At 38.8% G+C, this 24,168-nt stretch overlaps 3 protein-coding genes across 4 annotated transcripts in view; 2 read left to right on the top strand and 1 right to left on the bottom strand.

Annotated features, from left to right (window-relative positions):
- Positions 1-6,903: 6,903 nt before the first annotated feature.
- LOC311284892 (hydroxycarboxylic acid receptor 2-like) lies at positions 6,904-7,890 on the top strand (the record flags this gene model as incomplete). Its single annotated transcript, XM_084400150.1, has 1 exon — positions 6,904-7,890. The coding sequence occupies one exon, from the start codon at positions 6,904-6,906 to the stop codon at positions 7,888-7,890; it is 987 nt and encodes a 328-aa protein (XP_084256276.1).
- Positions 7,891-8,847: 957 nt separating this feature from the next.
- LOC311284893 (B-cell CLL/lymphoma 7 protein family member A-like) lies at positions 8,848-13,284 on the top strand. Its single transcript, XM_084400151.1, has 6 exons — positions 8,848-9,108; positions 10,194-10,275; positions 10,362-10,455; positions 11,496-11,642; positions 12,497-12,597; positions 12,689-13,284. Exons 1-6 carry the CDS (start codon positions 9,017-9,019, stop codon positions 12,761-12,763), a joined length of 591 nt encoding a protein of 196 aa, XP_084256277.1. The 5' UTR covers positions 8,848-9,016; the 3' UTR covers positions 12,764-13,284.
- Positions 13,285-16,705: 3,421 nt separating this feature from the next.
- The window catches only part of clip1b (CAP-GLY domain containing linker protein 1b), a 29,663-nt gene continuing 22,200 nt past the window's right edge, over positions 16,706-24,168 (bottom strand). For both annotated transcript variants that reach the window (XM_084401365.1, XM_084401366.1), the window contains exons 15-21: positions 22,758-22,848; positions 22,604-22,647; positions 21,751-21,811; positions 21,378-21,534; positions 19,728-19,783; positions 19,522-19,634; positions 16,706-17,525 (exon numbers count right to left, since the gene is read on the bottom strand). In XM_084401365.1, the coding sequence (XP_084257491.1) occupies positions 17,297-17,525; positions 19,522-19,634; positions 19,728-19,783; positions 21,378-21,534; positions 21,751-21,811; positions 22,604-22,647; positions 22,758-22,848 (751 nt within the window). In that variant the 3' untranslated portion in view covers positions 16,706-17,296. The remainder of the gene's footprint in view (positions 17,526-19,521; positions 19,635-19,727; positions 19,784-21,377; positions 21,535-21,750; positions 21,812-22,603; positions 22,648-22,757; positions 22,849-24,168) is intronic.

Consider the following 24,168-nt stretch of genomic DNA (forward strand, 5'->3'; position numbering starts at 1 on the left):
TTATAGTTTTGTGGCAATATTCAGGTAGACACTGGCCCTGTCCCAAATCCTAAACTCTCACAGTTCCTCAAAAAGTGCATTCAAAGGGGGCACTGGTGAGCATGTTACTGAAGCCTAAAATGACAAATTGGACACTCTAGTATCATGGACTTGCATGCAAACACAAAAAAAGTGAACATAAAGGGTGTCATTTGGGACAGGGCCACTATGTATAAAGTGGGATGTATATTCATTTAAATGTAAATGATACCTGACAATATATATTCGTTTAACACATCTATGTGAGACAACCTTCAAAAAATTATTAAATGTTACACGTTATATATATTTAAACAGTTGTTGAGTTATTTCTAAACATTTATTACATATTTGTCAGTCTGTTTGGAAAACTGACTTGTTACTAGTTATTCAATGCATCATAAATATGATTATAATTTTGTGTTGCCTTTTCAGTGGAGTAAACATATTTATTTGAAATCATATCCCTGACCTTATGATTAACTTAAGGCACTTTCTACTGCATAGGCAAAATACATCAATAAAGCATTTATTAAATATCTTCAATTGTCCTCTTAGTTTTCCTGTGTGATTCTTTTATTGGACAACACTTAATTTTATTAGCATCGGCTTAGAGCTGTTGTTCAGTTTGAGCTATAATTTCACACACATATTCTGAATAAATTTACTGCTTGCATTTCTGATCTCTGTGTTTTAAATTGCCTGCTTTTATGGATTTTAGGGGGGAAACAGTTATTAAATGATGAACAAGTCTGAATTCAATTAGGCGTGCATGCTCTTTAGACAAAATTGCAAAGAAACAGTTGAACGAACAAATATTTGCAGACATAAAATGACTGTTTATGTTGTGCAATCTTTGAAAGACTGGCTTTGATCAAATTTCTGACACTTTTCTGATCTCATGAAGAACAAATTTGTGTCCTACACCCATGATGTGTATATAATCCATGCAGATTTTGTAATCAGTGTGAATTTTATCTATGTCTTACCACTAAAATCCAGAAGAGGGAGTGTCACAGACAGATTTTGAGCTTTGAAATGATGAGAGAAGGTGAATCCTTCAGGGTAATCATGCCATTAAGCAGGTAACAGAATAGAGAAAGTGTTTCAGGGGAAAACTAAGTGAACAAAATTATAACAAATCTAATCACAAATGAAATATAGAGAATACAATCCTGACTGCAAACCTTGATATCAGTGTTAAATCTGCATTTAATTTCTGCATTTAATCTTTCTGCATTCTGATCGAGCCTGTATTTTTGCATATGCATTTTTACATAAGCTATTTTGGATGATGATCCATCTAATTTCATTGGAGAAATTTACATTATTATACAAATCACATTATGAAATAAATGTTTATCTCCAAAACACGTTGGTCACAATTGTTGGCACCCCTATAATTTTATACGAGTAAAAAGAAAATAGCTAAAGAATTGAAAATCCCCATTTTGACCATCAGGGCAATAATTAAGAAGTTCCAATCAGCTAAATGTTGTTACAAATCTGCCAGGAAAGGGACGTGTGTCTATATTGTCTTAATGCACAGTGAGGAGGAAAGTTTGAGTGGCCAAAGACTCTCTAAGGATCACAGATGGAGAATTGCAGAGATTACTTGAGTCTTGGGGGTCAGAAAGCCTAAAAAAATATATCCTACATGTTGTTAGGAGGGTTTCAAGAAAAATCCTCCTCACTCCTCCAAAAATAAACTCCAGCATATTCAGTGGTCAGACACGACTGGAACTTCAAAAGGGACCGGATTCTATGGTCAGATAAAACAAAAAAAGGGCTTTTTGGCAGCAAATCCACCCGATGTGTTTGGTGCAAACAGGGATAAAAATTACCCCATGCCTACGGTTAAATATACTGCTGGATCTTGTATGTAGTGGGCCTATTTTTTTGCTCGGGGTCCTAGACATCTTGTTCACATACATGGTCTTATGGATACTAGCAAATACCAACAGACAAAAACTGAAAACCTGACTGCCTCTGCAAAAAATCTTATAATGGGCCGTGGTTGGATCTTCCATCAGGACAAAGGTCCAAAACAAACATCAAAATCAACACAAAAATTGGCAACTGAGCACCCTATTGAAAATAAGTGGGGTGAACTGAAGAGAAGAAGCACAAACATGAACTTGAACATGAACATGGCTAGCGTTATTTTCAGAGAGCGACCCGCCCCTCGCGCCCTCCCATTGCCCGCCCTCCTCGAACCTTGGAGTAAGAAACGGCGGGGTTAGAGGATGAATGAGCATTTAGAGACGAAAACCCTGCATGCCTCACTCTCTCCAGAGAGAGACAGTTCTCCGGTGCTATTCACCAAAACAGACAAGCGCCCCTCCCTTGAAGCGTGTCATTGGCAGCGTCCGAAGGCAAGGATTGGCCCCGCCCCCCCGTCTCAGTCCAGCGGAAGTGGCGTCAGGGCGGGCACAGTTCTGAGCTTATCCGTGTTCTCGCCAGGGCTGAATGTGCATTCTGAACTACCTTGATGATTGGTTCGTTCTGGCCCAATCGGAGGCCGAGTAATAAACCCGCAGATCCTGTCTCCTCAGCCATCTGGGCTCAGGATCAACTTCTCCAAGAGTGTACTGTCCCCAGTGTATAACCTTCCTGGGAACAGTTATTGACTCATGTTCAGATGAGAGCTTGGCTCATGCCAGACCGCGCACTTTCCATTCAACAGCTGCTTCGTTCAAAGCGGGCTCTTATCTGTCCCTCAGAACGTTTCAAAGGGCACTGGGCCTTATGGCCTCCGCATCGTCAGTACTCCAATTAGACCTACTGCATATGCGTCCCCAAGTCCCGGCTCATGCGTGGCGGTTCGGCCACCTACACATCAGGGTAAACCACGGCTGTATCAAAGCCCTGGCCCCTTGGAAAGACACCAGCTGGTACCAGTCTGGTGTAAGCATGGGTCTAGTCTCGAGAAGGAAGGTGATTTTGACGGATGTCAACTACATATCAACTGCCTCGAAATGAGAGCAGTCTTTCTAGCCCTAAAACCCTCCCTCCCGAACTTGGCGGGACATCACATCTTGGTCCGGACAGACAACATGGCAGTAGTGTCATATATAAATCGCCAGGGTGGTCTCAGGTCGAACAACCTGTACACCATGGCCAAACAGCTCCTTTTATGGGCACACACCAACCTGCGCTCGCTAAGAGCAGCGCACGCACCAGGCATACTGAACCAGGGTGCAGATATGCAATCTCGAGACAATGTCCCCCCCGGGGAATGGTCTCACCACCCTCAGACGGTTCATTTAATTTGGAGTGTCTTCAGGAGGGCAGAGGTAGACCTCTTCGCCTCAGAAGACAACTCTCACTGCCCAACATTCTTTTCAAAGAACAGGGATGCGCTGGCCCACAAATGGCCCAGCTGTCCTCTTTGCACATTCCCTCCGGTCTCGAAGCTTCCTCAGGTCATCGAACGGATCAGGGAAAACAAGTGTGCAGTCCTCCTAATAGCTCCTCTCTGGCGGACATGGTTCCCAGAGTTGATGCAGCTGCTAGAGACAGCTCCCTGGCCTATACTGCTGAGGAAGGACCTCGTCACGCAGGTGGACAGGACAGTCTGGCACCCCCATCCTGACTTGTGGGCCCTCCATGTATGGCCCCTCAAAGGGTATCCGGGGACCTCCTAAGCTCTATCACCAGACTAGGACTCCGTCAATGAGACGCCTCTATGCCCTTAAGTGGTCAGTGTTCACTGGCTGGTGTGCAGCTCGGAACCTAGACCCCTACTCATGTGAAGTACCACTGGTACTTTCATTTCTTCAAGAGCTGCTAGACGTGGGTTGTACCCCATCCATGCTCAAAGTATATGTGGCGGCAATAGCAGCCTTTCATGCTCCTGTGGCTGGCCAATCCTTGGGAAGGAACAACCTGATCGTGCGCTTCCTCAAAGGGGCCAGGAGGCTTAACCCGCCTCGACTTCCCTCTATACTCACCTGGGACCTATCTACGGTCCTCAGGGCCCTTAAGGGACCTCCTTTCGAGCCGCTTCAGACGGCCGACTTAAAGCCTCTTTCGCTCTTTTTAACTTAAAGACCGCACTCTTGCTAGCCCTAGCATTGGTCAAGCAAGTGGGCGATTTACAAGCACTCTCCATGAACGCTTCCCTGCCTTGAGTTTGTGCCCAACGACTCCAAAGTCATCCTCAAACCAAGACATGGCTACGTACCCAAGGTGCTCTTGACTCTGTTCAGAGCCCAGGTCATTTCGCTATTGGACCTTCCCCTATCGGAAACCTCTAGGTATCCCTTCGTGGGCTCCGACATTGGTCCGGTCCCCATTGGATTTTGACTTTTAGTTCTACTATAAGCCTCTGGCTTTACAGCCCCAGACGGTAGTTCAGAGCGAAGTCTCAGCTAACAGCACAGCGTTTTGAAATGGGTTCCCATAGCGTCTAGCGAAGCAATACGAGTGAACCGTTCTCGAAAGGGAACGTACTCGGTTAGTAACGTAACCTCGGTTCCCTGAGAGTAACGGGAACGAGTATTGCGTAGACGCCCGTGCTATTAAGCTTCACGTTCAGGTACTGTCGCTTCAGTCGATTTAACCTGATTCCTATGGCGAAATGGACTGCTTATATAGTCAGCAGTCAGACCCATTCTGGCGGGTTTTGGCACGCGCAAGGCAGGAAGCGCCCTGATAGGTTTGCGCATCCTCGCCACTTCGCCATAGGTTTGTGCAGTTCCAGCAGCCCAGCCAATCAGCACGCTATACAGCTCTGCACTGTGCTGGCTGTGCAGCTGCACTGCATTTTAAAATAAAGGCTTCAATATTCTCGCGAAAAGGAATTTTCCCATAGCGTCTAGCGACGCAATACTAGTTCCCGTTACTCTCAGGGAACCGAGGGTACGTTAGTAACCGAGTACATTTTTCACCAAGAATTCCACTGTTCCAACATGATTATTAGAATAAGTTGAGATAATGCTGTCTGATGGGTTCGACAGAAGCAAAATATCTTCAATTAACAACCTCATAGCTCACAGTAGGTCTGTTTTTAAAGGTTTATATAAGTTAAAACAATTTCCCTATGTTTTTAGTTCCGGAACCCAACTGTTGCACTCTATTATTCATTCACTCAGATGTGATTTGGTGTTTCTTTCCTTACATGAAAACAGCAGTCAGAGCGTAAAAGTTGATTCCTCTCCAGTACGGATGGAGAACATCTGTAGCACAAGCTTGACATCAGAATCCATCCCTCCTGCTCACACTGACGGAAACAATTGGAAGGGAGAATATACGCCATTCCCTGAAAAAGGTGCAAAAAACATGAACAGATCACATATGATTATTAACTTCGTAAGAGGCACAAATGCCCCTTGAGACCATTTACCAACCACACCTGGGGTTGTTATCCATGCAGATGTTTACAGCTACACCCTTTGCATGTGAGCAAACCAGTGATGTTACGAGGATGACACCGGGGGGTGGGCATCTGGATATGTGAGGTGGGCAAATAAAGTCATGTATGCTTGTTAAGAAAAAAAAATTACATTACATTTTGCCAGGAAAAACAATCTTCTTTTATAAAAAAAAATTTCCCTTTATTTTTATAGGACAGTCACATGTAGACAGTATGAGAGATGATGAACACTACCATCACAATGAAAATTACAATGTAATGCTTGAATATATGGGCATCGCATCACACATTTTTTTAATTGGGTTTATTAAAAGTTATTAAACTAAAACAAATATTTTTGTGATTGTTCATTTGAATATCAAATAATCTACGATATCATTATCAACAAAAACTATGCAACAGCTGGTATTACTTTAATTCAGTTAACAGTGATCATGAGCTTACACATATGTAAGGTTATGATAGCGCTTATGTTAAAAGCTTAAAAATATGTTTCAGAATCTTAAATGACTGATTCAGATGACAAGAAATCAGTAATTGGCATCGGCTACAAAAAAAATCTAATCGGAGCATCCCTTCTCTGTTAGCTCAACAATTTAACAGAGCATGAGACTCATCTCAGGAACGCATATACTTGTGAACACATACATATACAAGAAAATACAATCACTGACACTGACACACTGCTTTTACAGTAAAGCTGTTTTCCCTCTAGTATAAAATTGTTAGTAGGGGTTTTATTTAAAAATAAAATTGCTAGAAATGTGTCTTCAATGACATAAGCAATCATATTGCTATTTCAGAGAAGTAATTAGTAAGCTGTAATGGATTTTTCTGAGTAACTTACCCAACCATCGGCCACAGATGAAGCAAAATGTCCAGCACTGACACTGGCACTGATTACATCATAACAAAATAAAACATTAATTAGGACTTAACTAAATATCCTTGCTGCAAGGATTCTTTCCCTGTTTTCAACAAAGAAAACCTGTTCATAGCAATACCAAGCGAAGGGTATATGACGCTTATGCCACCGCTGTGTAATGCACAATTCAGCTACATAAGGCCAAACTAAAATCAACTGAAACAAGAAAGATTTTATCAACAAGTCTAGACACGGTTCAACAAAAATAGGTGTGTAAATTACGTTGGTAGGTTTTAAAATAAGTGCACCGTCTACCTGCACTGTTTGAATGAAAAGGTTCTGTACCCGCATTAAACAGTGACTGTTTAGGTTCCCGACTACGCCTCCTCTACGCTTGAGACCTAAATACCCAATTAAAAAATTAGAAAGAAATATAAAAGCCAATCTAAGCTAAAACATTAATTTGACTGATTTCCAATTGGATGGGCACTGCCCACCCTTGTCCACACATAGCCACGCCTCTGGAGCAAACATCTTTAAGACCAAGTCTTGGGGGAATCATTGGCATATTCAGTACTGAGACCAAACAATAAAGATCTGAAGTTCTCCGACTCTCGGCTGGTTTTACAGCAGAATAAGAATCATGGACAACTCCTCAAAGTGCTGCGCTTTCGATGCGCCCATCTTGGACGAAGTCCTACCTCCTATACTACTCTTCGAATTCATTCTTGGCCTTATGGGGAATGTCCTCGCCCTCTCGATGTTCTTCTTCCACAGGGACACCTGGAAGCCCAATTCTATTTATCTAGCTCACCTGGCTGTGGCGGACTCTGTGGTGCTTTTCTGCCTTCCTTTCAGGGCCGACTACTACCGCAGGGGCAAGGACTGGGTCTACGGAGACGCTTTCTGCCGTATTTTGCTGTTTCTTCTGGCCGCCAACAGAGCTGCCGGTATTTTCTTCCTCACTGCTGTCGCTGTTGATCGATACCTGAAGATCGTCCATCCTCACAACCGCATCAACCGCATGGGTCTGCGCTACGCCCTATGGGTCTCTGTTGGCCTGTGGGGTCTCATCATAGCCTTTACTGTCTACCTGTTAACAGACAAACATTTCTATTATCGAAACAACCGCACACAGTGCGAGAGCTTCAACATATGTTTGGGACACAATGCATTGTCCGACTGGCACAATTCATTCTACGTTATCCAGTTCTTTGTGCCCACGTGCATCGTTGTCTATTGTACAGTTTGTATTACGTGGCAACTGAAGAGCAAGACAGTGGACAAACAGGGCAAAATCAAGAGGGCAGTGCAGTTTATTTTAGCAGTTGCTCTGGTTTTCATTATATGTTTCTTCCCAAGCAACGTCTCTCGTATCGCAGTGTGGGTGCTGAAGAGCTGGCATACCGAGTGCCACTTTTTCCGTGATGCAAATGTGGCTTTTTACACTACGGTTTGCTTTACCTACTTTAACAGTGTGCTCAATCCCATCGTTTATTATTTTTCCAGCCCTGCGTTCAGTGGATCCCTCAAGAAACTCTACATGAAACTTCTTGGAAAGAAAATGGAGGATGAGGACAGTGAGAAGTACAATCATAGTTCTGTTACAGTCTCAGCTAATGTCTCTTAAACAAGTGGATTTTCACTATGTAGTTTTGACATTAAAAAGTCACATGGTTTATAATGCATAATATTTATTCTGATGTAAACAATAGCTGCTACTGCATATTCATGTAAGCACCCATTTGTGACAACCTTCATAAACATTTATAATATTTAGCAATATTCTGTCTTTGCCGTTAGACTAGACTGTCTATTTATTTAAAATAATCACCTCCACAGATGACTTCAGTAATACTTTAATAAATGACTTTATTAGTTCTCTGTCTGATTATTTAATTTTAAAATGTACTTAAATTAACATTATATGCAAATATTCAATGACACACTTTTTTATTGTTTTATCTCTATCACTGAATGGCCCTATGTTGTCATATTTGCTATATTTTTCCATGATAGAACACATATTTTATGTGTATGTGTGTAAATATATATATATATATGTGTGTGTGTGTGTGTGTGTGTGTGTATATATATATATATATATATATATATTTATATATATATGCCTTCACTTTTTTAAGTAAACATATTTAATTGAACTATAGTTAAGGCAAGTCGTTGTGTATTTGTGTATAACAAAGCATTAATATTGCTATTATTTGTATTGTATTAATATAATATTGTATTATATAATAATTCATATTGATTAGTAGTAATATCAAATAAAATATTATTATGGATTTAGTTATAGTTAGTTAGTTATATTTAGTAGCCTATTTTAATTTAATACTGTTAAAAGTTATTGATAATATCAATAATTGTTATGATTGTTTAAAGTCTTATATAGACATATAAAATGTCTATGGATATTAACATGGATTTTAATATCGAAATAGAAACGTCGTTATGAAATATTGAATAAAAAATTACGTGTTTTATAAACGTACAAAAGTAGCTACCAACTGACAAACAAACCCATTCATTAAAAAGAACGTTTAAAAGTGTTCGTTAATTATTGCACAACACGCCAAAAGAACAAAAGACTTTGAATCGAGTTTTGTAGGACTCGCTCGTTGTGTATTTGGCGCAGGCGCGCTCCCGGCCCAGCGTTCACTGTATGCGAGTGTGTGTGCGTGCGTGTGTGTGTGTGTATGAACTGCCGGCGAGCTTAAAAATATTATCGAGTGGCGGGAATGTCTGGCAGGTCAGTGCGCGCGGAGACCCGGAGCAGAGCCAAAGATGACATCAAACGCGTTATGGCCGCTATTGATAAAGTGCGAAAATGGTAAGATCGCGGGAAAAGCCCTGTTTGTTCCACCGGAGAGAAAAAAATGCGCTTGTGGGGGAGGAGACAGAAAGAACAAACGAGAAGGACAGAAAGTGAAATTATATGGGTCATTTTTGAGCGCAATTTCCAAGTGAACTCGAGCGCACGCCAGGTGCTGTGCGCGCACCCGACACCATACACTAAAAATGAATGTTTTGGGGGGGGATTTCTGATGGAGATGAAGTGGGTTGAACCCAGAAGCCATTTCGTTGCAGTCACATGAAGCCATTTCTCAATGCAGTTTGGCGCACTGTGAATGTGTAACATCTGTGCGTTTTGGGGGATGAAAGACTAGACAAACTCACCTGTGCACGCGAGAGTCACAGTCGCTGTAACACACTGCGAGTTGAAATGCAGCTCAGAGTCTCTTTACATCAAATAAAACTGAACACATGGAGCGCTGTGGGGGCTGGGACAGGGAAGTTAGCACTGCATGCCTGATATATTTCATGATCAACATTAAACATGTAAAAGATGTCTTTTGTAAGATTGTTATATTTATACATTTTACATTTAGACTAATGTTTGCCTGTTTTTTTTTATTTATTTTTTCATTTCATAAGAAACAATTATTTGGAGTGCAAGGATTTGTTGATGAAGCACAACATTTTACCTTGTTTTTCTTGTACAATAATGTAATCACAGGCATTTTGATTACATTATTTATCTCTTTTTATTGGATGTGCTATTATTTTATTTTATCTATTTTCATTTTATATACTATTTGTGCTGCATATGGCCCTTGCTTTCATCATGGTATGCTATGTCAGGGTCATTTAAGTGTATATTTTACTTAAAGGCAACGCAAAATTAGTAATGACCCATTTAAATTTTTAATAAGCATTCCAGGTCTTATTGTGCACAATTCATCATTATTCCAATCAAAATATTTGCCTTTTCAAATCAGAATGTGAGTTCCTCTTAAATGATTTTCCATTTCTGCTGATGTCACTTAGGCCGCGTGATCTATTGGATAATGTTAACCAGTAGTCAAAGCTATTTAGGCATTGAAGTACTTCTTTCCATGCTTTAACTATTCACAGGGAGAAAAAATGGGTGACGGTTGGAGACACTTCCCTGCGCATCTTCAAATGGGTTCCAGTGACTGAACCGAAGTCAGACGACGTAAGTGTGTGAATATTGTGTATTGTTATCTTTTATGAAGTTGTAGTTCATCGATATTTTCGTCTGGCCTCTTGTCTGCTCTACAGAAGAACAAGAAGAAGAAGGGCAGAGAGGAGAAATATGGATCGGAGTTGACGACTCCAGAGAACAGTTCCTCTCCGGGAATGATGGACATGCACGGTCAGTCAGAGGAAGAGTCTCTTAAAGGATTAGTTCACTTTCAAAAAATGTTTTGCTGATGATTGACTCACCCCGATGTCATCCAAGTCTTTCTTCAGTCGAAAAGAAATTAAGGTTTTTGAGGAAAACATTCCAGGATTTTTCTACACAGAATGGACTTCATTGGCAACCAACTATACCAATGTTCAAAGAAGGTTCAAATGTCCGTCTCAATGCAGCTTAAAAGTCTCGACATGATCCCAGTCGAGAAATAAGGGTCTTATCTAGAGAAACCATCGGTTATTTTCTAAAAATTTTTAATAATAATTATATATATATATATATCATTTTATATATGTATATAATTGTATATACACTTTTTAACCACAAATGCCCGTCTTGTACCATCTCTGAGATGCACCACGTATTACGTCATCACGTTGGAAAGGTCACGAAAAAAATATAAAAAATAATAATAATAATAAATTAAAACAATGATGTCGGACGATTTTGAAGCAGGAGGAGAAAATGAGATGAAATTTTTCGCCCTTCTCTACCTTTTTGAACCGGAGAACACAGACAAATAACTTAGATGGCGTGACCTTTCCAACGTGATGACGCAATGTGTGGCGTATCTCAGAGATGGTACACGACGAGCATTTGTGGTTAAAAAGTATATATATATATTATTTTTTTTATTAGAAAATGACCGATCGTTTTGCTAGATAAGACCCTTATTTTTCGACTGGGATCGTGTCGAGACTTTGAAGCTGCATTGAGACGGACACTTGAACCTTCTTTGAACATTGGAATAGTTGGTTGCCATTGAAGTCCATTCTGTGTAGAAAAATCCTGGAATGTTTTCCTCAAAAACCTTAATATCTTTTCGACAGAAGAAAGAAAGACATAATATCTTGGATGACATCAGGGGTGAGTCAATCATCAGCAAAACATTTTTTGAAAGTGAACTAATCCTTTAACCAAGCCAAGATTTCAAGGATGTGCATAACATAATTTGACAGTACTGACCCTTAAATGTCAAGCTGCGGTTTCCCTTACAGATGAGAACAGTAATCAGAGCTCGATAGCCGATTCCTCTCCGGTGAAGATGGAGAACAGCTGTAGCACGAGCCCGACACCAGAGGCCACTGCTGCTCATGCTGATGGAAACAAGTGCAAGACAGAACACGCGCCATCCCCTGACAAAGGTGTGATCACACAAATAAATCTCATGCTTGCACAAATAAATGTATCAAAAAGGCTTTTTGAGATCTCTAAGGCTTTCTAATGTTGTGTTCACATAATATCAAAGGAGCTTGACTTTATTCGAATAGATAACTCTGGCCCTCGAGGTCCACTTTCCTGCAGAGATTAAGCTCCAACCCAAATCAAACGCACCTGAGCAAGCTAATCAATGGCTGTGTCTGAAATCGCCCCCTATACCTTTAAATAGGGCACTATTTGAGAGTAAATCTATCTGTAGAGGTGTACGAAACCATAGTGGACGTTATCAAGTGCACTCATTCATTCCCATATTGCTCAACAGCTAGAGAATACCCATAATGCACTGTGCATTATGCATCCATTTTCCAAACTGCTGGTCCAATGTGGCTACAGCGTCATATCAAACGGGTATTTTCCTTGTTTAATTAAGGTTTATACATGCTAGTTTCCATGACAGAGCTAAAGATGAATCTTTTCATTACTACTGGAGCTGCCAGTTTGCTAAGTTTCAAATGATTATTTAACAGCAAGTATAAACTACACAAAAGCAGCAGCCTTTGGTGTCTGAATTCACTCACTTGTTTTCATTCACTCCTTCAAGTGGACTATATTAATGGAGTAATATTACAGGGAATAGTGAATGAGGGTATAGGGGGCGATTTCAGACACGGCAGGATTACTAGAAAGCTGAGTTTAATCAAGGTTGGAGGTAAAGTGGATTTCAAGGGCCAGAGTTGAGAATCCCTGGTATAGATGGTATTTGAAACGCTGTATCTTGAGTTCTACCAGCTGAAATAAATGTGATATGTATCACAGTTGTGTTTTATTTTTTTTACAGGGAATTGTAACTCCACCCCTTCAGAGACCTCAACAAGCAAAAAAGATGCTCAGTTATTAGAGGAGAAGGAGTCCCCATCAGACACCTCGACAAACACTCAGGTGAAAGCATCACTTACCTTCAAAACAGAAGAAACTGGAAATGACTTGAGGGTGAGAAAATGACCAAATGTTCTGTTTGTGTGTGTTTTAGGAAAGTGAAGATGGTTCTCCACCCACAAAGAAAAGCAAAGTAGAATCATCTTCTCAGGACTTGGAGGATGACTAAAGCTGACTAGTTTGCTCCCACATATTTTAAACACGTCACTGTCACAAACCAATGAGGAAAAGCATCCCACACTCAACAAACCATTCCTGATCTTCAAGTAGAGCTTCGCCCTGTTCTTCATCTTCTCACCTGGAGTGGGCGTTTGCAGACGTCACTGTGCTGAGGCCGAAAGACTGACCTGATCCTGTGAGACACCTGCAGCCTCGCTCCATCAAACTCATGCACGACATACAGCGTTAGTATAACAGTAACAAGAGTCAATGCACTGCATAGATTTGTCAAGATGAAAGGTGGATTTGCTGCTGTCATCATTTTCGTTTAAGTCTTTTATTATTTAATTCAATGAGTCTACTAGTTGTTTTTCTAACTACTTTGCAAAGGTTGTTGTATGGTTATAGTGCAGGTGCTTGGTTTGTCCATAGATTCTCTACTGGTTTGTGTGCCTTCTGGCTCAATGATGTGTGCATTTTTACTTTATTTTTATTTTTTTGTGGCTTGTTTTATTTAGTTTTTTTTAAAAGGAAGAATATTTTGTTACATGTCAAAACGACTCAATATACCTCATTTCCAAACCAGCTGAGCTGGAACTTTAATCTTGATCGATGGACGATAAATCCACTTCACTGAACACAATCTGGCAGTTTTTAAATGGTCGTTTTCAACAATTAATCCACTTTGACTTTAATCTGATTTAACGTACAAGGAACTCATGATGATGAAATACTCTAGGTACATTGGGACCATGATTTCTTGAAATGATTTTGTCTTGTACAGTTGATTAATTTTGCTTTTATTTATTCCATCATTAGTGCTTGTTTTTAGCATATTAAATTTGTTTTAATAAAAAACGTTAACACATCGAAGGCTGTGGAGTTTATAGTATTATATATTATGTAGTTTAGTATTTATAAGCTTTTTGATGGTAAAAATAAATAAATTGAAGATTATTAAAAATCGAAAAGGTTGAGAACGTTTTATTCAATTTGACGTATATTTATTCGATGTTGCACGCCCCCTAACGACGTTTTACCGCATTACTACGCGCGATCTTGTACAACATAGTTGCCGAAATGTTTTTGATACGAACGTTTTAATTTAAAGCATCTACCAAACACAAAATTATTATAAAGAGACAGGTAGATCAAATATAAGACTTGTTTCAACTAATCTGTTGTACTGAATTCAAATGTTGTAACTTAGTGCTGGCCTGTTCAGGGACGGTCCGTTACTTTGGGAAAAATGTCGCTCTCTGGATTCCGCCCACGGAAATTCGTCGAACAAATGTAAAAATTACCGCACCTTTACTCATAAGTGTTATAACATTATTATGTTTCCATAACATTTAAAAGCCATTTATGTAATTCGCCGTGAAGTGTCTTACCTCAGATCTGGCGTCCTCCTGTGCGCGCGCTTTTCCAGCCACTTCAACGGTTTTGGATTTTATTTTATTTTTTGTCTCGAGAGCTCGTACAAGTTTCTGCCTTTCACAAAACATAAATAATTTGCTTGATACAACTTTTGGCTGTCATGGAAAATGACCCGATGCTGACATACTGAATTATATTAAAGCACTGTGACATAAAAAGGCGAACTACTCATACTAAGTCAAAATTATGACAAGTCAATTATGAGATAAAAGGTCAGCTATGGCATACTAAATTAGGCATAAATCGAAAATGTCTTTATCTCATAATTACGACTGTCAAAATTTAAACTTCTCATCCTATGACTCATTTGACTTCATTTTGATTGACAAAAGCATATTTTTTTCCTTTTGTGGTGGAAAAGGGCTCATATAGAACTAAGCCAACTGTTTGTAATCTTGGTTTCTATTTAAAAGACATTCCTCAAACATAATGTGATTTACAGACAAAAACACTTTTTTTCATGCATCAGTCATTTTTGAGATGTTTGCCGATTTGACTTTGAAGTGTTGTTTCAAACTAGTGGAAAGAAAACATCCCAAATAAACTCAAGTGTTGCTTTTATTGCACCTAATCATATTTTATTTATGTAGAAAAAAAAGCATCAATTTCTAATCAAAGTTACTATTTTTGTGGGGTTCAGATTGGTCTAATCGGGCAGCATTTTAAAGAGACATGAATTATTGACTGGGCCCCTTGTGTTTTATTTGGGAGTTGTAGGATGAGAATTTGGTGATCACCCTTGCGTGAAATTGAGAGAGTTGAGGGAAGATACTCCAACCACCTTAGCAACCACACAGAAACACCCTAGAACTGTGACTAGAATTGTTATTTGATGTTAATGAATGACTAAATGCTTTTCACAGAATGAATGTGTAGTCTCAAAGGCTCAATGTATCCAGACAAGTAAAATTTGTTCAATGTTTGTATTGAGTTCACGTAAATATACAGTACATGAAACAGTACAATAGTTAAAGACTGTCACAATATTTCAGTAAAAACAGACCATATATTTGCACTTAATGCAACATTTTCTGATCAAATTAATTTAAACAAAAGAGGAATAATCATGAATATTATACATATTTAATAGAATCTTGTGCACCAGGTTACCAATTCTAACACTTGCAGTTTATTAGGTTTCTAAATAAACTTTGTTGTTAATATTACACTAAATAATAAGAGATACAATATGATGTTGTGCTTAAAAGTTGTGCTTTAGCAAAGGGTCTTTTCACACCAAGTTTGAGGTGACTAAAATACATGAATATTTGCAAACCATTTTTTTTGCACCAAAACTATTTCACACTGAGTTTTTCTGAAAAGTTTGGATACCTGAAGAAACGGCATTTGATCAATTTAAATAAATCAATCTCGTGTCCGTATACAACAAAAAGTTAAATCTTTTTTAGTGTGTGCCAAAAATTCGGACTTGGTGTGAATAGGCCTGAAATCTACAGGACATAACATCAAAAATACACATAAAAAGCCATTCATATGACAATATCATGACTATATGTCTGACATTTAACAGTAAAAAGAATAACTTAGTTTCAAAGAATGGCAGTTAAACTCATGTGCTGTATACATTTAAAGTGAGAAGTGCAATAAGTTAATAGTGGTTAGCCTCAGCTTAGTTTGGTGCACTGGTCATACGGTTTTGTGCCTGTGATAACAGTCCGTTATGTGTTCCTTAAGCTGAAGTGTGTATTTTTTATTCATTAAAATCTTCTATCCTGGTTTAATGTGCAGATGCAACTGTAAGTAAACCATTCGTAGGGTAAATTACCAGAAAGTGCAACAACGGTGGCTATGTTCGCAATAGCATACTACCATAGAGACAGAGCGCAGCGCGTCATAATCTGAAGACCACGCCCACCAAGGGGGGGGGAAACAATCCAACCGTCTCCATTGACTTTGCATTGCGAGAGGCTGCCTCCTTGTCATTTCTTGCTTCTAACAAAAGACAGAATAATGCCTAAAAGCTGCTATGTGACAAGGTGCACAGCAAACAAGCTAAGAAACCCAGAAATAAGTTTTCATAAGCTGTCGACCCCAAAAAACGAGCGTTTGAGGACATAAAAGTGGATACAGGCTGGAACGAATGGGTAAATTGTGGGATCCTGACACTCAGTATGCACTAAAAATACACTACGTGTGCAGTAAGTGAAACATTTGGTCACTGGTGAGTCAAATATCCAAATGTCAGTTTTATATATTATATTTCTGTAAGATAAACTATCCTGTGTTGCCGATTACGGTCTCCTCCAGCGGGCGTATGTTAGTTCTCAGAGTAATGAGACACGTGACGCTCTGTCTCAACTGCCTGTATCCACTTTTATGTCCTAAACACTCGTTTTTTGGGGCGTGGCCTAAATGCGCTCTGTCTCTATACTGCTGGGAATGTTTCTGCAGTATATAGCATTTATATTGTGCATAGTATGAATAATTTCGGTATGCTTAGAATGCCTGGGTGAAAACGTGCAGTTTAAAATCAATCACATAATGCAGTGTGCTCGTCTTGAGTCGATTTTATGTCTGACAGAAAAACTGGAAGCTATGATTTTTAACAAAATTTTCTTGGCTTGCATAATGTGTACCGTTTCATATACTACTTAAAAACATTGTGGGCAGTATTCAGAGTAAACTGAGCGGTTTGCAGTGTGCGAGTATACCATTTCGAACACACTCTGTGGCGCTTTCAAAACTCAACCAATGGCGTGAGTTTGGGGGCGGAGCTACAATGGAAGAAAATTCCAATTGCAATTCAATTTTGTGCCTCTGGGGGAGTAGAAATCACACAGAGCAGCTTTAAATACACAGCAAAGTATCATTAAACCGTGCCTATTTTTCTTGCTGGTAATTCATTAGTGGATCAAAAACTTATGAAACACACAAAACGGTATTAATAACACATAGAAATATCTCTCATCTTCATAATTCAAATTCCATCAATGCAGCATACCTTAGCCTTCATACGGACGGATACGTTTCAAGGAATGTACAAGAGGTTCGAATGTATATACGCTGTGTAGAAAAATAGCGAATAATCTGGTTGAAAGCGATCTGTGCATAGCCTGCTCACAGGCGGAGGGGGTTGAAGAGAAGTTCAGAAGGTTTGGTCATCGTTGCAAGAATCTGTCCAGTGACCGAACGCCTCACAGATGTCGCAGTACGGTCGTTCGCAGCTGCGGGCGCCGTGGTACGTGGTGTGCGGAGGCGAGTCTGGGGACTGCGTTTGCGTGGGACAGTCCTCCGTGTCGTGCAGGTCGAAGCAGTCGCAGATGTCGCAGAAAACGCGTGGTGGGGCTTTCTTCTTCTTTTTTTCCTTACCAAGACTTAAGAGAAAGAGGATAAACAAAAGAATTGTATTATGACAAACCCTTTTCAAAGAAAACAACAGTAATAGTAACAATAGTGCAATGCATGTTAAGTATGTACAACGTGACCATGTGCCAGGGTTATTATATATATATATATATAATAGAGAGAGAGAGAGAGAGAGAGAGAGAGAGAGAAATTAAAACAACTTAAAGGTGCATTGCGCGAGAGTCTGAGTTTTCGCAGAACTACGCCCCCTCTGGCGGCAAGCGAAACTGCAACCAGAGGTGTGCACGCTCACGGACCACACGCACACGCACGCTTGCACGAGCTCGAGCTGGTCATAACCCAAGGAGCATCAGCCGCACAAATCTTTTGTTTACAATCATAATGTCTTCAGAGGTAATAAAGTTTTAAATCTGCAAGTAATTTAAAATATGTGAAAGGAAAGGCAATTGAGTAAATAACACACTTATGTGTGAGGGAAAAAATGGGGGTAGTAGAAAACTTCGTTTTTTATTCCCATCTATCTCCATGTTGAACTGTGTTATGTGTTTACTGTATCCACTTATGACTATTATTATGGAAACACGTTCATGAACAATATAAGTTATAACTTTGTAAAAGCTCAAAATTGTAATCATGATACCATACCATACACAGTCGGTCAACAAAGTACACCCAAATGTCTCAAGGTAATAAACAATCAAGTGGCACTATGACGTTACCATAAAAGCCAAACAGGCTAATCCGCCGAAGATTTGCGGGGGTTTAGCCTGTTTTATTGATCAGCTAAGTAGCATATTCCAATAGCAATACATCGTAATTAAGCAGTAATTTGCTCAAAATTTGTGTCTAAGTATCTAACTTATATATCAGCATTTTATATCACAATCATTCTGAACCTGATCTGACAATGGTAAGTTAGTAAAACCTATTCCGATTGTACATTTATCTAGCTTACGCTAAAGCATTACACATTTTATGGATCGTCATTTATTGTCATTATTGGCCGTATCAGACATTAGAGAATGGGATATATCTTACCTTTTTATCAAGAAAAAAGCCAACTGAGGATCCCGTTTGAGCCCTAGAGCAGACCGGAGATCTCTCCATTTGTTGAAAGCCTTCCCTATGTTTACTCTCCTCTTACCCCGACGCCTGTCTGACTCCAATTTGGACCTTTTGGTTGCACTAGACAAAAGTTCTCTTTTTTTTTTTTTTATCTTACGTGGAGTTTGCGTTGGTGTTTGAAATGAACTACAAGCCGGTCTCTTAGAATCCATTTTCTACGGAGAATGGCGGCGTCGGCGCATACACAAACCTGCCAGACATATGAGCGTGCCGTGAACGCGCATGACGTCACGCCCAGTCTCAGATTCCGACCCGAATCCCTCTTATTTATTTTACTGTACAGGATTATAGAGGCAATCGCAGTGATCAGAGAAGGGCTCAGTCAGCCCATCAGGCAATTGTTTAAGCATGTATGGGTTAGAAAACGGGTATTTTTAACATGAAAAGTTGCGCAATGCACCTTTAAAAAAAAAAAAAATTTGCTTGAAATTAAAATTAAAATTAACAGAACATTTTTTTTATATATATATTATTTATATACGCACACATTTATTTTAGCTAGTCGCCAAAGTAACATTTCTAATTTCATTTAAATTCATTTCTAACATTTCTAATTTCTATACATAAATAAAATAAAATACTAAAATAAAGTACTAAAAAAAAAAAAATTTAACTGAAATAAACATTTATAAAAACTATATATACATATTTTTTACATGACAAAAACACACAACAAAATTACTCAAACTTTACATTTAAAATATAAAAGATAAAACCAATTAAAAATATTAACTATATTAATATTTATAAAATATTATATTCTTAAATATTAATAATAACTAATTGCAATAAGTTGCAATATGTTGGCAAAGCATTTGTCTCCAGATCTGCCAGACAGAAAAGTGGCAAGTGAAGATTTTGAAACCCGATTGGACTCACTCATCATTTTCATCATTTCCGTTGAACTCGGTCAACACCATTTTCTTCAGCTTCACCTTTAGCTCTTCATTCTTCCTCTGGAGGTCCACAATCACAGAGTTCAGGAAGTTGATCTGATCCATGCAGGAAAACATGGCAGATTTTAGACATTTACACACATATGACATCCTAAAACCATTAACAAATACAGAACAGAGGAGTTATACCTGTCCCTCAGCAAACTCTTTCTCTTCTCTCAGTTGGTCCAAAGCAGCATCACCCACTGTACAGGAGAGACAAACGAACAGTCTTCAGTTCAGTGAGAACAGTGCTGAGAGTTAGTGTATGTCACAATTGCACAAAAGTAGTCCAGAAGGATTTGTTCATTTAAAGGAACACGCAGACTTTTTGGGACTTTAGCTTATTCACCGTATCCCCCAGAGTTAGATGAGTCCATACATACCCTTTTCATCTCTGTGCGTGCCGTAACCCTGTCTGACGCACCCACCGCTAGCCTAGCTTAGCACAAAGACTGAAGGTAAATGGCTCCAGCTAGCATACTGCTCCCAATAAGTGACAAAATAACGCCAACATTTTCCTATTTACATGTTGTGATTTGTATAGTCACAGCGTGACTATACAAGAAGATGATGGCTTAGAAGAAGCGGCGTGAAGAAGCTCTCATGTGACCTTGTTATTTGTACATGCTGTGACTATACAAATCACAACATGTAAATAGGAAAATGTTGGCGTTATTTTGAGTGGGTGCGTCAGACAGAGTTATGGCACGCACAGAGATGAGAAGGGTATGTATGGACTCATCTAACTCTGAGGGATACGGTGAATAAGCTAAAGTCCCAAAAAGTCAGCGTGTTCCTTTAAGTTGACTTGGTAAATCATAATTTCTACATTATGATTTACAAAAGCATGATTTTTTTTTTCTTATGTGTTGGAAATGGGCTCCCATAGAACTAAACCAACTGTTTGTAATTACTCAAACATTATAATGTGACTTGTATTTTGGTCATAAACATTCGATTTGGATTCATTTTTCATACTGGAAATAGAATGAATAATACGTATTAATCTTGTTTGTATATTACTAATATGACTAATACTTTTAATTTCGATTTCAACTGTTTTTTATAATAAATATTAACTCATTATTTGACCATTCTGCAATGAAAGTATATTTTTACACATAATTGGATTAAAAATAACTGGACGGCATTTCCAGCATTAAACTGGATTGCAACATGCAAAAATTTAAACATGATGAGGCCATGTGACAACAATTTAGCATTCTGCATCATTTTGCATAGTACTTTTAAAGAATAAATTCAGTGCCGTTCAAAAGTTTTGGGTCAGTATGTTGCTGCTGTTGTTTTTTTATAGAAATTAATACTTTTATGCAGCAAGGACGCATTACATTTTCAGAAGAAAGAATAAATATTGAATATTAAACAGCACAACTGTTTTCAACATTGATAATAATCAGAAATGTTTCTTGAGCATCAAATCATCATATTAGAATGATTTCTGAAGGATCATGTGACACTGAAGACTGGAGTAATGATGTTGAAAATTCAGCTTTTTGTATAAAAAGCTAATAAATTACATTTCGAAATAATATAATAACACAGAAAACAGTCATTTTAAATTGTAATATTTCACAATATTACGGATTCCACACTATTTTTTAACAAACAAATGCAGCCTTGGTGAGGATGAGAGAAATTAATAATAAAAAAAAATCTCACAATTAAAAAGACTTCTGAAAAGTAGAGTAAATAAATAGCTAGCAGTATGCAGTTTATTGCACAGTATACAGTAAGCAGCGCTGTCATTCTATTCCAAATATAAATACGCTGACGGACCTGAGATGATTTCCTCTCCGTTCCCCGTCTCCCGGCCCTCCAGCTTTTGCTCCAAGCTGTTCACTCGGCTCTGCAGCTGGGCTTTGTCCCTCTCTAGAGACGTCACGGCCGACTGCAGCGTCTTGGCCATGGCATTTTCCCCGCGCAGCACTGCAATCTGGGATAACAAAAAACATCTTTAGATCGCAAATTATTGTTTCCCCATTATCTGACAATATTAAGTGCCAACCATACATACTGTTTTGATATGAAATTAATCTACTAAAAGCATTCTTTGTACTGAGTTCAACTCAGTCATAGTTCACAGTGGATAAAACATGCTTGATCCAGAGGTTTGGTTAGACTTATAAAACTCAACAATCAAAGCTCTTACCTCATTTCGTAGTGTCTCTAGCTCTTTGTCTTTATCGGACATCACTGCATTGGAATTCTCTCTGTGAGAACAGACAAGAGCTCGCTATAACTGGAGCCCATTGTTGGATTTACAATCATGTTACAAAAGCCATATGCACTCTGAGAACATCTCCCAATGGAGCCCTGAAGATTAAAAGCTTATAGAAAAACATGCAAAAAATGAACAGACATTCAGTGGGACAGCAGAGTTTTTTTTCTTTTTTTTTTAGGGTGGAGGAAAACAATAGATCTGAAGCCAAAAGCTTGTACCTAGTACCATTATTTGGGTTGTTCAACCAAACGGCAATCATGGAAACAGATCATCTCTCTAGACGTGGTGATCTTAGTATATCATAAAACACTGATCATGTACTGACAAGCCTTTTTTTTTTTTGGCAAGTCTTCATTTCCCGGGAGATGAAATGACATTTAAAGCTTCCAGAGTGCATGTGATCTCAAATCCAGCTCTCATTTGAACAATTACTGAGACAGAGCTCCATTAAGCACCATCAAAAGCATCCGTGACATGCTGTTTATAACCACAGATAATTTGGCTTTTGAATGCTTGCGAAGAAAATGAATGGGGAAAAATACTTGCATCACTAGATTCACTACTCTCACGTTAACAAAAACACGAGCATAACATTTCCAAATTGTCTTTCCCCATAGACTTCCAGTGTAAGAGCACTTGTGTTTATGCTTGTTTTTACTGACTGAGATAAAAATATATATATTATTTTCTGTGGTTATAAACAGCAGGCTTCACTCAGAGCTGTCTTTTAATGTTTTGATTTGATTGAATGAACTTAATACTGAATCAGAGACGTGCTTACCTCTCTGTAATCTCCAGATGGCTAGTCAAAGCTTCGTCATCAAGCTGCCAAAAAAAACAACATGATACATGACAACTCAATCCCTCAAACCAACTGAGAATGTCACAGAGCAAAGCATTTCAGGAAAAGTCTAAATAGACAGAAAGATAAACACCTGCTGCGTGTAGACGTCCAACTCCTGAGCCAACATCCCTTTCTCGTCCTGCCTCTGAGACTTCTGATTGGCTGATAGTTTTACCTCCTCACTACAGAGAGAGATAAAGAAAAGGTAATGCTTATAATATCATATAGGACTAGTATATTACTGTCATGTCTAGTTTTGAGTTTTGTTTCATGTCCTTTATTTTGAAGTTTCCCCATTGTCATGTTCCTGGTTTTGTCATGTGCTCCCTGTTTTGTCATGTGCTCCCGGGTTTGTCATGTGATCCTGCCATGTGGCTCCCCTTGTCATGTGTCCTATGTTGTCATTGGTTAATTGTCTTGGTTTATTGGTTCATTGTGATCAGGTATGTCTTGTTAAGTCATTAGTCTTTATAGTCCTCATGTTTCCATTGTCCCTTGTCTAGCTTTGATGTTGTAACTTACTGTTGGTGAGTGTATTTATTTTCATGCCAAGTCTTGTGTCAAGCCATAGTCAAGCCATAGTCACGCCATAGTCAAGCCATAGTCACGCCATAGTCAATAGTCACGCCATATCACGCCATAGTCAAGCTATAGTCACGCCATAGTCACGCCATAGTCAAGCTATAGTCAATAGTCACGCCATATCACGCCATAGTCAAGCTATAGTCACGCCATAGTCAATAGTCATGCCATAGTCACGCCATAGTCAAGCCATAGTCAATAGTCACGCCATAGTCACGCCATAGTCAAGCTATAGTCAATAGTCACGCCATAGTCAAGTCACGCCATAGTCACGCCATAGTCACGCCATAGTCACGCCATAGTCAAGCCATAGTCAATAGTCACGCCATAGTCACGCCATAGTCACGCCATAGTCACGCCATAGTCAAGCCGTAGTCACGCCATAGTCAAGCCATAGTCACGCCAAGCCTGTTTTGGATTATATTTTATGTCACTGTTTCAATAAACTGCACTTGGGTTCAGGTTCATCTTGCCTACAGTGGACATATGTCACAATTACCATACTAGTATTTTCCAATATATGAATTATCTGTATGAATTCAACGTCTGGATGACCTTCAATGCCATTCAAACGTTTTGGATCAGTAATTATTTTTTTAAAAGAAATTGATACTTTTATTTAGCAAGGATACATTAAATCAATCGAAAGTGTCAGTGAAGACATTTATAATGTTTTTTATTCTATTTCAAATAAATGCTGTTCTTTTAAACTTTCTATTCATCAAAGAATCTTAAAATCAGGAATTCCACATAAATATGAAGCAGCACAACTGTTTTCAACATTGATAATAATCATAACTGTTTCTTGAGCAGCAAATCAGCATATTAGAATGATTTCTCATGTGACACTGAAGACTGGAGTAATGATGCTGAAAATTCAGCTTTGATCACAGGAATAAATTACATTTTAAAACATATTA

The sequence above is a fragment of the Rutilus rutilus genome (assembly GCF_951802725.1).
Source record: "Rutilus rutilus genome assembly, chromosome: 25".
Lineage (NCBI taxonomy): Eukaryota > Metazoa > Chordata > Actinopteri > Cypriniformes > Leuciscidae > Rutilus > Rutilus rutilus.